We start from the raw sequence: 12,316 nt of genomic DNA on the forward strand, positions 1-12,316 counted from the left end.
TGATGGCGGCCATTCTGACAGGTGTGAGGTGATACCTCATTGTTGTTTTAATTTGCATCTCTCTGATGATTAGTGATGTTGAGCATTTCTTCATATGTCTCTTGGCCATTTGTATGTCCTGTTTGGAGAGGTGTCTATTCAGCTCCTCTGCCCATTTTTTAATTGGGTTCTTTGTCTTCCTTTTGTGGAGTAGTAGGAGCACTCTATATATATTGGAAATTAACCCCTTATCTGATACATCATTGGCAATGATGTTCTCCCATACAGTGGGTTGCCTTTCCATTTTGATGATTGTTTCATTTGCTGTGCAGAAGCTTTTTAGTTTGATGTAGTCCCATGTGTTCATTTTCTCCTTTATTTCTGTTGCCTTAGGTGATGTATCTGTGAAAATTCTGCTCCGTATGATGTCCGAAATTTTGTTGCCTATATTTTCTTCTAGAATTTTTATGGATTCACGGGTCACATTTAAGTCTTTTATCCATTTTGAGTTTATTTTTGTGTATGGTGTAAGTTGATGGTCTAGTTTCATTTTCTTGCATGTAGCTGTCCAATTTTCCCAACACCATTTATTAAAGAGGCTGTCTTTACTCCACTGTATGCTCTTGCCACCTTTGTCAAATATTAATTGAGCGTATTGCCTTGGGTCCATTTCTGGGTTTTCAGTTCTGTTCCACTGGTCTATATGCCTGTTCTTGTGCCAGTACCAGGCTGTTTTGGTTACAGTCGCTTTGTAGAATAACCTGATATCTGGTATTGTGATCCCACCTACTTTGTCATTCTTTTTCAAGATTGCTGTGGCTATTCAGGGTCTTTTTTGGTTCCATATGAACTTTTGAAGTATTTGTTCTAGTTCTATGAAATATGTCGTTGGTATTTTGATGGGGATTGCATTGAATCTATAGATTGCTTTGGGTAGTATGGACATTTTAATGATGTTAATTCTTCCAATCCATGAACAGGGTATGTGCTTCCACTTTTTTATATCTTCCTCTATTTCTTTTTTCAATGACCTGTAGTCTTCTGCAAATAGGTCCTTTACTTCTTTGGTTAAGTTTATTCCTAGGTATCGTAATTTTTTTGGAGCGATGGTAAATGGGATTGTTTTTTCATTTTCTCTTTCTGTGAGTTCATCATTGATGTACAAGAATGCCGTCGATTTCTTGACGTTAATTTTGTATCCTGCTACTTTGCCAAATTCATTTATTAAGTCTAATAGATTTCTGATGGAGTCTTTAGGGTTTTCTATGTACAATATCATGTCATCTGCAAATAATGACAGTTTCACTTCCTTCTTTCCAATTTGGATCCCTTTTATTTTTTCTTCATGTCTGATTGCTGTGGCTAGGACTTCCAGTACAATGTTAAATAAGAGTGGCGAAAGTGGACATCCCTGTCTTGTTCCTGTTCTTAATGGAAATGTTTTTAGTTTCTGTCCATTGAGTATGATGTTGGCTGTAGGTCTTTCATATATGGCCTTTATTATGTCGAGATATGATCCCTCTATTCCTACATTGCTGAGCGTTTTTATCAGAAATGGATGCTGGATTTTGTCGAATGCTTTTTCAGCATCTATTGATATGATCATGTGGTTTTTATTCTTCATTTTGTTTATGTGGTGTATCACGTTTATTGATTTGCAAATATTGTACCAGCCTTGCGTCCCTGGAATGAATCCCACTTGGTCATGGTGAATAATTTTTTTGATGTATTTCTGGATCCGATTTGCTAATATTTTCTTCAGGATTTTGGCGTCTATGTTCGTCAGGGATATTGGCCTGTAGTTTTCTTTCTTCGTAGTGTCTTTGTCTGGTTTTGGAATTAGAATTATGCTGGCCTCATAGAACGTGTTTGGAAGTCTTCCTTCTTCTTGAATTTTTTGAAATAGTTTGAGGAGAATGGGTGTTAGTTCTTTTTTGAATGTTCGGTAAAACTCCCCCGTGAAACCATCTGGGCCTGGGCTTTTGTTTGCTGGGAGAGTCTTGATTACCTCTTCAATTTCCTTAGTTGTTATTGGTCTGTTCAAGTTTTCTATCTCTTCCGGGAATAGTTTTGGGAGACTGTGTGTTTCTAGAAATTTGTCCATTTCGCTGAGATTGTCGAATTTGTTGCCATATAGTTGTTCATAGTAGCTGTTAACGATCTTTTGTATTTCTGTGGTGTCGGTTGTTACTTCTCCGCTTTCATTTCTGATTTTGTGTATTTGGGTTCTCTGTCTGTTTCTTGGTGAGTCTAGCTAAGGGTCCATCAATCTTGTTTATCTTTTCGAAAATCAAGCTCTTTGTTTCATTGATCCTTTGAATTGTCTTTTCAAATCTATGTCATTTATTTCTGCTCTGATCTTTACTATTTCCTTCCTTCTACTTGCTCTGGGGTTTTCTTTTTGTTTGCTTTCTAGTTCTTTAAGTGGTGAGGTAGACAGTCAATTAGAAATTTTTCTTTTTTCTTGAGGTAGGCCTGTAGTGCTATGAACTTCCCTCTCAGAACTGCTTTTGCTGCATCCATAGATTTTGTGTTGTTGTGTGTTCATTTTCATTGGTTTCCAGGAAGTTTTTAATCTCTTCCTTGATCTCCTCAGTAACCCATTCATTGTTTAATAACATGCTGTTTAACCTCCATGTGTTCAAATTTCTTTGCATGTTTTTGTTGCAACTAATTTCTAGTTTCATGCCATTGTGATCTGAGAAGATGCTTGATATGATTTCAATCTTCTTGAACTTGTAGATTCTTAGTTTGTGTCCTAACATGTGGTCTATCTTTGAGAATGTCCCATGTACACTTGAGAAGAATGTGAATTCTCTAGTTTTGGGGTGTAATTCTTTGTAGATATCTATTAATCTATTTGGTCTAGTGCTTCATTTAGAGTCTCTGTTTCTTTGCTAATTTTTTGTCTAGAGGATCTATCCAGTGGTGTCAACGGGGTGTTGAAGTCCCGTGCTCTGATTGTATTGCTGTCAATTTCTCCTTTGAAGTCCTCCAGAATATATTTAATGTATTTTAATGCTCTATATTGGCTGCATATATGTTCATCAAGGTTATATCTTCCTTTTGGATAGATTATTTCAATATTATGTAGTGGCCTTCTTTGTCTCTAGTTATGGCCTTCAATTTGAAATCTGTTTTATCAGACATGAGTATTGCTACCCCAGCTCTTTTTTCCTTTTTGTTTGCTTGGGAGATTTTTTCCCATCCCTTCACTTTCAACCTATGTGAGTCTTTTGTTGTGAGGTTGGTCTCTTGCAAACAACATATAGATGAGTCATGCTTTCTTATCCTGTCAGCTACTCTGTGACTTTTTATGAGAGCATTCAGTCCATTTACATTTAAGGTGATTATTATTATTTTTTTTTTTTTATCCTCACCCGAGGATATTTTTCCATTTTTTGTACAGATAGAGTGGGAGAGAGAGGAAGGGAGAGAGAGAGAGAAACATCGACGTGAAGGGACACATCGAGTGGCTGCCACCTGCACAACCATCCAGGGCCGGGGACAAACTGCAACCGAAGTATGTGCCCTTAGCGGGAACCGAACCCGCGTCTCTCCGGACCACAGGCCATCGCTCTAACAGCTGAGCCAAACTGGCCAGGGCTAAGGTGATTATTGATAAGTACTTATTTATTGCTATTTTTGTTTAGTTTGGTTATATATTTCTTCTACTAATTACAGCAGTCCTTTTAACATTTCTTGCAGTGCTGGTTTGGTGCTAATGTATTCCCTTAGCCTTTTTTTTTGTCTGGGAAGCTCTTTATTTGACCTTTTATTTTGAATGACAGCCTTGCTGAGTAGAGTAGTCTTGGATTCAGATCCTTGTTTCTCATGACCTTGATTACTTCATGCCATTCCCGTTTGGCCTGTAGTGTTTCTGTTAAGTCAGCTGAGAGCCTTTGGGGGTTCCTTTGTAGGTAACCTGTTGCTTATCTCTTACTGCTTTTAGGATTCTCTCTTTGTCTTTAATTTTTGGCATTTTTATTACTATGTGTCTTGGTGTGGGTTCGTTTGGGAACTTCTTATTTGGGACTCTGTGCTTCTTGAACTTGTATGCCTTTCTCCTCCACCAAATTAGGGAAGTTTCCTTTCACTATTTCTTCAAATATATTCTCTAACCCTTGCTCATTTTCTTCTTCGGGGACTCCTATGTTGTGAATATTATTACATTTCCAGTTGTCCCACAGTTCTCTTAAGCCGTCTTCCTGTTTTTTAATTGTTTTTTACTTTTGGTTTTCTGATTGGTTGATTTTTTTTCTACCCTGTCTTCTAATTCACTGATCCGGTCCTCAGATTCCTCTACTCTGCTGTGTAGACCTTCCAATATGTTCTTTATTTCTGATATGTCATTCTTCATTTCTTCTTGGTGGTTTTTAATTTTCAGTTGGTTGATTTTCAACATTTCTATGTTTTTACTCATGGTATTGATGTCCTTACTCATGCTGTTGAGCTTCCTCATAATCACGGCTCTGAATTCTAGCTGTGTTAACTTGCTTAACTGCTCCTCATTTATCTCACCTTCGGTAGAGGTGTCTTGTTCTTTCATTTGGATTTTGTTTCTTTGTTTCACCATTTTGGCTATCACAATGGGCTTTGGAGCCTGCCAAATATTGCCTGTGGATGTTGGCATTCTGCTGTTTGTGTCTCCCTCTCCTGGGTTTGGATGAGCATGGGAGGACCCATGTTAAACACCACTGTCAAGTCTTACTTTCCTGGTTAGAGTTGCCAGCCCAGGAATGGTTCAGTTATCCTCTAGCTTTTTGCCTGGAGTCTATCAGTAGCAGTTACTTGAAGAGCCTTGAGTTCTCAGTTGAATGAAAAACTCCCTCAGGTGCTCAGTGTAAGGGTATTCCTGATGGTGGGGCAGGTTCTGGTTGTTAATGAGCCTCAATTTGCATTTCAATGGCCCACCAGGTGGGGTTGAATCTCCGGTGGGGGGGGGGGGAGGCTACTGCCTCTCCCCAGAGCCCTGGGAAGGAGTAAGGTGGCCACCATCCTGCGTGGCTGCAACTCAGCAAAAAGCTCTGAGCGCCCTCCATATCCCAAGTGTCCCCACACAGTTGCAGTCCAGTCCTCCGCCCCTCTCCTGGAGCCCACGGTGTTTGGCTGTGGCTATTTTAGCGTCTGTCCCGGCTCTGGGCTATGGAGCTGCTTGGGAGTGTAACCCCAAGGGTGCTGCTCACAGCTAAGGCTGCTCCTGACCGTGGTCTCCCAGCCCCCCTCTGGCACCTCCACAATCCTACCAGGATTAAGTCAGTGCCCCTGGTTATATGGTTTTCGCAAGCTGGGTTTCTGTTGCTTTTTCCCAACGATTTGTCTTTATTTTAGTTGTAATTCCAGTTTGGTCCTGGGAGATGGTCTGTGTAGCTTCCATTCACTCTGCCGCCATTTTGGAGTCCTATTCTTTTAATTTTTGAACTATATTTCTTATGTCTCCATTTCTGGGTATCAGCTTCCCCATATAAAAATGAGAGTGTATCTATTGGTTATGCCTCTATGCATGTAAGTTCTGTGGTTTAAAAAAAAAAAAAAAGGGAGTTCAGGACTAACTATTGCAGTCCCAAGCCACCATTAACTGAAGTCCAAGATCAGTTCATATTTCCAACTTATATTAGGTTTTCTCATTTTGTTACAAACCTAAAATGCACATAAAAAACTATATTTGTTGCCCTGGCCGGTTTGGCTCAGCGGTTAGAGCGTCGGCCTGCGGTACAGAGAGATCCGGGTTCGGTTCCCGCTAAGGGCATGTACCTCGGTTGCAGTTTGTCCCCGGCCCTGGTTGTTCGTGCGGGTGACAGCCACTCGATGTGTCCCTTCACGTCGATGTTTCTCTCTCTCTCTCTCCCTCCTGCTCTATCTGAACAAAAAATGGAAAAATGTCCTCGGGTGAGGATTAAAAAAAAAACAAAAACTATATTTGTTGAACAAGCCAAATTGAAGTTTAACAATGGTTTTCACTAAGCCTGCTGTTCAAGTATAGGTATTCTTTATATCATTGTTTTTCCAACAGTGTTAACTTATATGAGGCCTTTACTTTTAGCCAGTATATTTCAAACTGAGCTACTGATACTGTTTTGTTCTTTTTTGCCAGTAAAACTTGGGCATTTGTATCCCAAGATTGCTGACTTACCTAATATCTCCTCATTGTTTCACACATTGGACCAGTGGTGTGGGATATCTGAGGTCTGTTTTCATTCTGGGGAAAAGCCCTGGAGACTGGGTACATTGAGGAGCAGACACTGGCTGTGCAATGAATGGGCTGATGAGCTACTGTTGTTTATTCTTCTGTAGTATAATTGGTTGGGTTCAGATAATAATGTAGCATCTGTTATATTGTGCATGGAAATGTCAAAACAGAAAGCAAGTAGACAGGTAGATTAAGGGGAGAACAGGAGGAGAAACCAGGAAATAATCACATTAAGTTCTGATTTAAAGTTAGGTGCAAAGGGAATAATGGTAACACCAAAAACGACTGTCATCTGTTGAGTGCAGTGTTACAGTGTGAGGTTTAATGCTAGGCACTTACTGAGTTCTGGCCATATGTCAGCATTTGCCAAGTGTTTTATAAACATTACTGCATTTTATACAAGAATCTTTGTGAGGAAGATGTTATTGGCCATATATCTTATGTGAGGTAACTGAATCCTTAAAGACTGTCATATGACTAATGTCCAGGATTTGAACCTCTGTCATACCCAAAGCCTATGTCCTAATCACACATTACATTGAATTTAAAGTTTAAAGTTTTTTAAATGGCAGTGTTCAAAATCAAGATAGTGATTAACTTTGAGGAAGGTGATTCTCAGAAAAAGCAAAAGGACTTCTGAGATGGTTAATCAGGGGATTAGTTATATAGGTATATTCCCTTTCTGAGAATTTATCAAGTTGTACACTTAACATTTGTATATTTTTTTCATATGAATGTTATAGTTCAATAAAATCTTTAAAACAATAACAAAATACATGACTTTGAACAAAAGATAAAGCTTTATGCAGTATAACACTGATTCAGATTTGGTTTAAAAGATATATAATATGTATTAAAATTAATGGAGAGTATGTTTGGGATGATGAAAAAGCTTTAAAAATAGAGAGTGCTGGTAACACAATATTGTGAATAGACTTAATACCACTAAATTATACACTTAAAAATGGTTTGGCCCTAGACAGGTGGCTCAGTCAGTTGGAGGGTCGTCCCATCCACCAAAAGTTTGCAGGTTCGATTTCTGGTCAGGGCACATACCTAGGTTGTGTGTTCCATCTCCATCTCCCCCCCCCCCCTTTCCTTCCTCCCTCCCCTCTTTCCCCCCTTCTTCTTTCTCTAAAATCAATTTTAAAAAAATATTCTCGAGAATTAAAAAATGGTTTAAAAATTATTGGGTATAAATACTGAAGTGATGGTAGTGGCTATCTCTTGGTGGTGAATCTAGAAATTAATTTCAATGTGTGCTTTTTATTTATTCTGGTTTTTTCCAATTGACGTTATTACTTTTATAATCAGGAATAATCTTTTTTAATCTCAAAATATGGTTTTAAAGACCACCAGTGTTAGAAAAAGTCAAATGATCCATTTAATAGTTTAGCAGATTTATGTAACTAATCCACAGAGGTGGTTTACCCCTACAAGCAACTCATGTTTAGCCCTTAAGGGATACATATGTAGAAAATAGTCTGAACAATTGCTACTGGGGGAGTTAGACCTCAGAGAACGGAAACTCAGGATGTTCAGTTCTTGGTTACTAGAAGGAGAGCCCATGAGATTCAGATTGCTTTACCATTTGTTGAGTAGCTACTGGTGTTTATTACCATAGTAAGCGCGTGCACATGCATTATTCCAATTAACATGTTTGTTGATTCCTTCTCTTATCAATTACATGTTGAGCATCATTTTGTGCTATGCACTACACTTGGAATAAGAAGTAAGACATGTTCCCACACCCTAATGTAGCATTCAGGCTAGTGGAAGACCCAGACATGAATAAATAACTGCAGTACAGTATATGGAATGCTATAAAGACATAATACAACTAGAATCCAATTTTGATGTATACAGCATCATATATTCATTGGGTTATTAATATATGACAGCATTACTAAAATAGTTTAATACTTGAAACTATTCCACTGAAACTCATTGCTGACCCAGGACACCAGTTTAAATAAACTGCTGCTCATGCTGCCCACCCCCCCACCCCCAAATGGCAAAAATAGTGTAACTTCCTATTCTAATTTTTGAGCTGTTTCTTTTGTCTCCATTTCTGGGTATCAGCTTCCCCATATGTAAAAGAGTGGCCCACCCTAGCTGATGTGTCTCAGTGATTAGAGCGTCAGCTCCCACACTGAAGGGTTGCAGGTTTGATTCAGGGTCAAGGGCATGTACCTGGGTTGCAGGTTCCATCCCCAGCCCCTAGTTGGGGTGTGTGCAGGAGGCAACCAATCTGTGTGTCTCTCCCACATTGATGTGCCCTCTCTTTCTCTCCTCCCCCACCCCCTCCCTCCTTCCCTTCCACTCTCTCTAAAAATCAATGGAAAAATATCCTCAGGTGAGTATTAACAAAAAAAAAATAAAGTGATAGTGGCCCTGGCCAGTGTGTTGGTTGGGCAGCATACTATGCACCAAAAATTTGTTGGTTCAGTTCTGGTCAGGGCACATGCCCAGGTTGTGGGTTTGATACCTGGTAGGGGGCATGCAGGAGGCAGCCAATCAATGTTCCACTCTCACATCAATGTTTATCTTTCTCCCTCTCCCTTCCTCTCTCTCTAAAAATTAATAAAAATATAAATTTTTTTAATGAGGGAGTAGAACTGTTTAACTAGTACAACCCCAAGCAACCACTAACTGAGGCTTATTATCTATCAGATACCACACAGGGAACTTTATATATATATGGTGTATATAATCTTCATAAAAGAGGGAGGGAGGGGGTAAAACATCAATGTGAGAGAGAAACATCGATCCATTCATTGCCTTCCATACGAAACCCAACTGGGGATGGAACCCGCAACCGAGGTATGTACGAGGTATCGGGAATCGAACCTACAGCCTTTTTGGACGACTCTCCAACCAACTTAGCCCCCCAGCTAGGGCCTATTCCATTTTGAAGTTAATATATTATTCAATATTCTACAAACTTTTAAGTCATTTCTACTTAAGAAGTGTATGTTTTTCAAATATAAGTAGTTTGTGTGTGTGTGTGTGTGTGTGTGTGTGTGTGTGTGTGTGTGTTGTAAATGCTTTTAATAGCCTTAATTTTTATCTTAGAAAGGAAACAACTGGATATTTGATACCTCGTTTCTCAATCACAAATACCTGAGCTTTTCAGGAATAAAGAAGAGAAAAAAGAAAAAAATTAAATTACTTTTTTTTTTTTCCTATAGAGTTACCTATCATTTTAATAATTTGTCATCAAGGTGGGGATTATTTTAATTAACTGCCACTTGGGTTAACAGAGCTATTTTTAACCAGTGTGCCACAAGAATTTGTAAAACATGCAATACCTATTTAGTCAGGGCCACTGACCTCTTTTACCTTAGGTTGTCAAATTAAAAAATGACAACAGCGAACACAATAGCCATCCAGTATCTTACTGATCACATCTCATAATAAAGTTGCATCTAATTGTTTAATTCTTGGTACCAGAAATCTTTTTATATATGTCCAGGTACCTGATTTTTTTAAAAATCACTTTGGAGCAAAAAGGATAAGTATTTACTATTATTTATTTATTTATGTTTGTAAATCAATCAAAATTATACCTCTTTTTTGTCAGATTGGTAAAAAATATATGTTTTGGTGTGCTGCAGAATTTTAGTAATTAGTTTATGTGTGTCATGAGATGAAAAAGGTTGAAAATCTCTGGGCTAATATTAAGAAAATGAAAAACACATGATTCTTTTGTTCAGGTATTAGGCTTAGTTAATAAATGGGCAAAAACTTTTTGATGAGTTTCTAGATAGCAGCTTTTTTCTAGTCTCTGTCTCCCCTACTCCCCACAGTCTCACCCATTACACCTGGTTTTTGCTCTCCTAGGCCATTCGGCTTTCCTTAGAGCAGGCTTTACCTCCAGAGCCAAAAGAAGATGCCGAGCCTGTGAGCAAACTGCGGATCCGGACCCCCAGTGGAGAGTTCCTTGAGCGGCGTTTCCTGGCCAGCAACAAGCTCCAGATTGTCTTTGATTTTGTAGCTTCCAAAGGATTTCCATGGGATGAATTCAAGTTACTGAGCACCTTTCCTAGGAGAGACGTAAGTTCCTATGCCTATCTTGGGAATGTGTCCACATGGGAGATATCCCATCATTAGGGGTGTAGTCCAAAGAAGGTCCCATGGCACAGCCTGCTACACTGTCCTGCACACCATTCTTTTCTCAGGCTTTGGGGAAGGTATGGCCTCCTAGGCCAGCAAAATTATGCCCCGTAGCCTATGCTAGAATTTAGGTAGTAGGTGTTTGCTTTTGTTTTTCCCTAGCTATTTCCCTTCTTCCAGCATTCATACAGGCTTTCCCAAGATCTCATCTCTGTAAACCTCAGAATAGATATGAAAATTGTGTGTTTAACAGCATAGCAGTTAGATCAATGATTATAGGTTTACTAAGAATAAGTTAAACCAAGAGTATTTTGTGATTTGATAGTTCTTATTAGCCTGGAAGTCAGGGAGTAACCTATATTCACTATGTATCTGCATTTCAGCAAGATTCTTAATAGTCTCTCATAAGTATTCTGAGGCAAAGTAGAGAGAGAAATCTACAGTTAAGTGGATTCATTGCTGATTAAATGGAGGTGTCCAGAAAGTGTTGACTAAGAGACTGCCCTCTCCCTAGAGGGAATCAAGAGGTTTTATATTTAATCCTTTATTACTCACTGTGCTTATTAGCAACTTAAATGAAGACGTTGTCAGGTTTTTGGATTATGGAAAATAAGATCCAGGAAAACCTTAAAATACTAAAAATAAACAAAAACGAACCTAGAGAAATACAGAGATAGAGAGATTAAGTTTAGAATATCAGTTGCTCAATTTGGGATGGAAAGACCATGCTTTAGCAGAGATTATAGCTAAATATACATTAATAATGTGTTTTGGCCCTGGCTGGTTTGGCTCAGTGGTTAGAGCATTGGTCCACAGAGCAATGAGTCATGGGTTCAATTCCGGTCAGGTGTACATGCCTCAGTTACAGTTCGGTCCCCAGGCCTGGTCTGTGCGGAAGGCAACCAATCTATGTGTCCCTCTCACATCATTGTTTCTTTCTCTTTCCCGCTCTCTCCCTCCTTCCCTACCACTCTATCTGAAGATACATAGAAAAATACACTTGCGTGAAGATTTAAAAAAATAAAATAATGTGTTTTGACTGCCAAAAAAAGACTACCTACATTTTTAGGTATGTAATCCTATAATCCCAATAGGAGGTTAACTTGATGGTCTTATTCAGTTCTATTCTAAGATAAACTACCCGTGAAAAAATCCTTAAACTCCCATTCTGAAGTGTGAAGAAACATGAGCATGTTTAGAGCAGGGCTAATGGGAAGGTGAGGGAACTAGAAATTGTAACATTTGAGGTACATTTCCTCTAGAGAAGGAAAGGCCATGGAAGATAGGATTGTTGTCTTCAGCTAATTGAAGGCCTGCCATGGAAAAGGGGATCTGACTGCGAGGCTCCGAGGACAGAAATGGGACCAATCAGTTGAAAGTTACAGGAGGCAAGAAAGTGTCCTGTAAGAAAGAATTTTCTAAAAGGAATACCTTGTGTTGTAAGGTAGCAATTTTCCTATCACTGGAGATAACCCAACACTAGTGAATGATCCTTTTTCGGCAATAATGAATGTATATCGAAGAAGGATTCATTCTTGGTGTTCCTGTTTTATAAAGGATGGGACTTGGACTAGCTTACCTTTAAGATACATAGCAAATCTTAATATTCTGTGGTTCTATTATGATCAAGTAGTGTGAACTTTAGTAACCTGGACAGAAAAACCAAGAATTTGGTTAGTGTTCATCTTAGTCCCTCACATTGGCTGTCAGATTTGTAGGATAGAGACAGAAGCCAGTGGAATGTTTAGCTCCACCATATAGCCACAAATTCTAAATCCCCTAAATGGGATGAGGATCCTACCCCTTATGTCTAAATCAAGGAAACTAGAGGGTACCCCAAGTGCTGGCCATTGGTCTCTCTCTCACCAGCTCTACCTATTGCTCCAAACTCTTCTTTATTCATATGCTATATAGTGTACAAACATGTACAAGGGAACATGTGTGTTTACATGCAGTGTGAACCACACATCCAAAAACCTTAAATTCTGTCACGTAGTTTAACTCTAAATGTGTGAAACTTAGAGAAGGGCA

At 38.9% G+C, this 12,316-nt stretch overlaps 1 protein-coding gene across 6 annotated transcripts in view; it reads left to right on the plus strand.

The window, feature by feature from the left end:
• Positions 1–12,316, plus strand: part of FAF1 (Fas associated factor 1) — a 447,925-nt gene that overhangs the window by 387,366 nt on the left and 48,243 nt on the right. For all 6 annotated transcript variants that reach the window (XM_036255377.1, XM_036255373.1, XM_036255376.1 and 3 more), the window contains one exon: positions 10,013–10,225. In XM_036255377.1, coding sequence (XP_036111270.1) covers positions 10,013–10,225 — 213 coding nt within the window. The remainder of the gene's footprint in view (positions 1–10,012; positions 10,226–12,316) is intronic.

Source organism: Molossus molossus, unplaced genomic scaffold (genome assembly GCF_014108415.1).
Source record: "Molossus molossus isolate mMolMol1 unplaced genomic scaffold, mMolMol1.p scaffold_m16_p_12, whole genome shotgun sequence".
Taxonomy (NCBI): domain Eukaryota; kingdom Metazoa; phylum Chordata; class Mammalia; order Chiroptera; family Molossidae; genus Molossus; species Molossus molossus.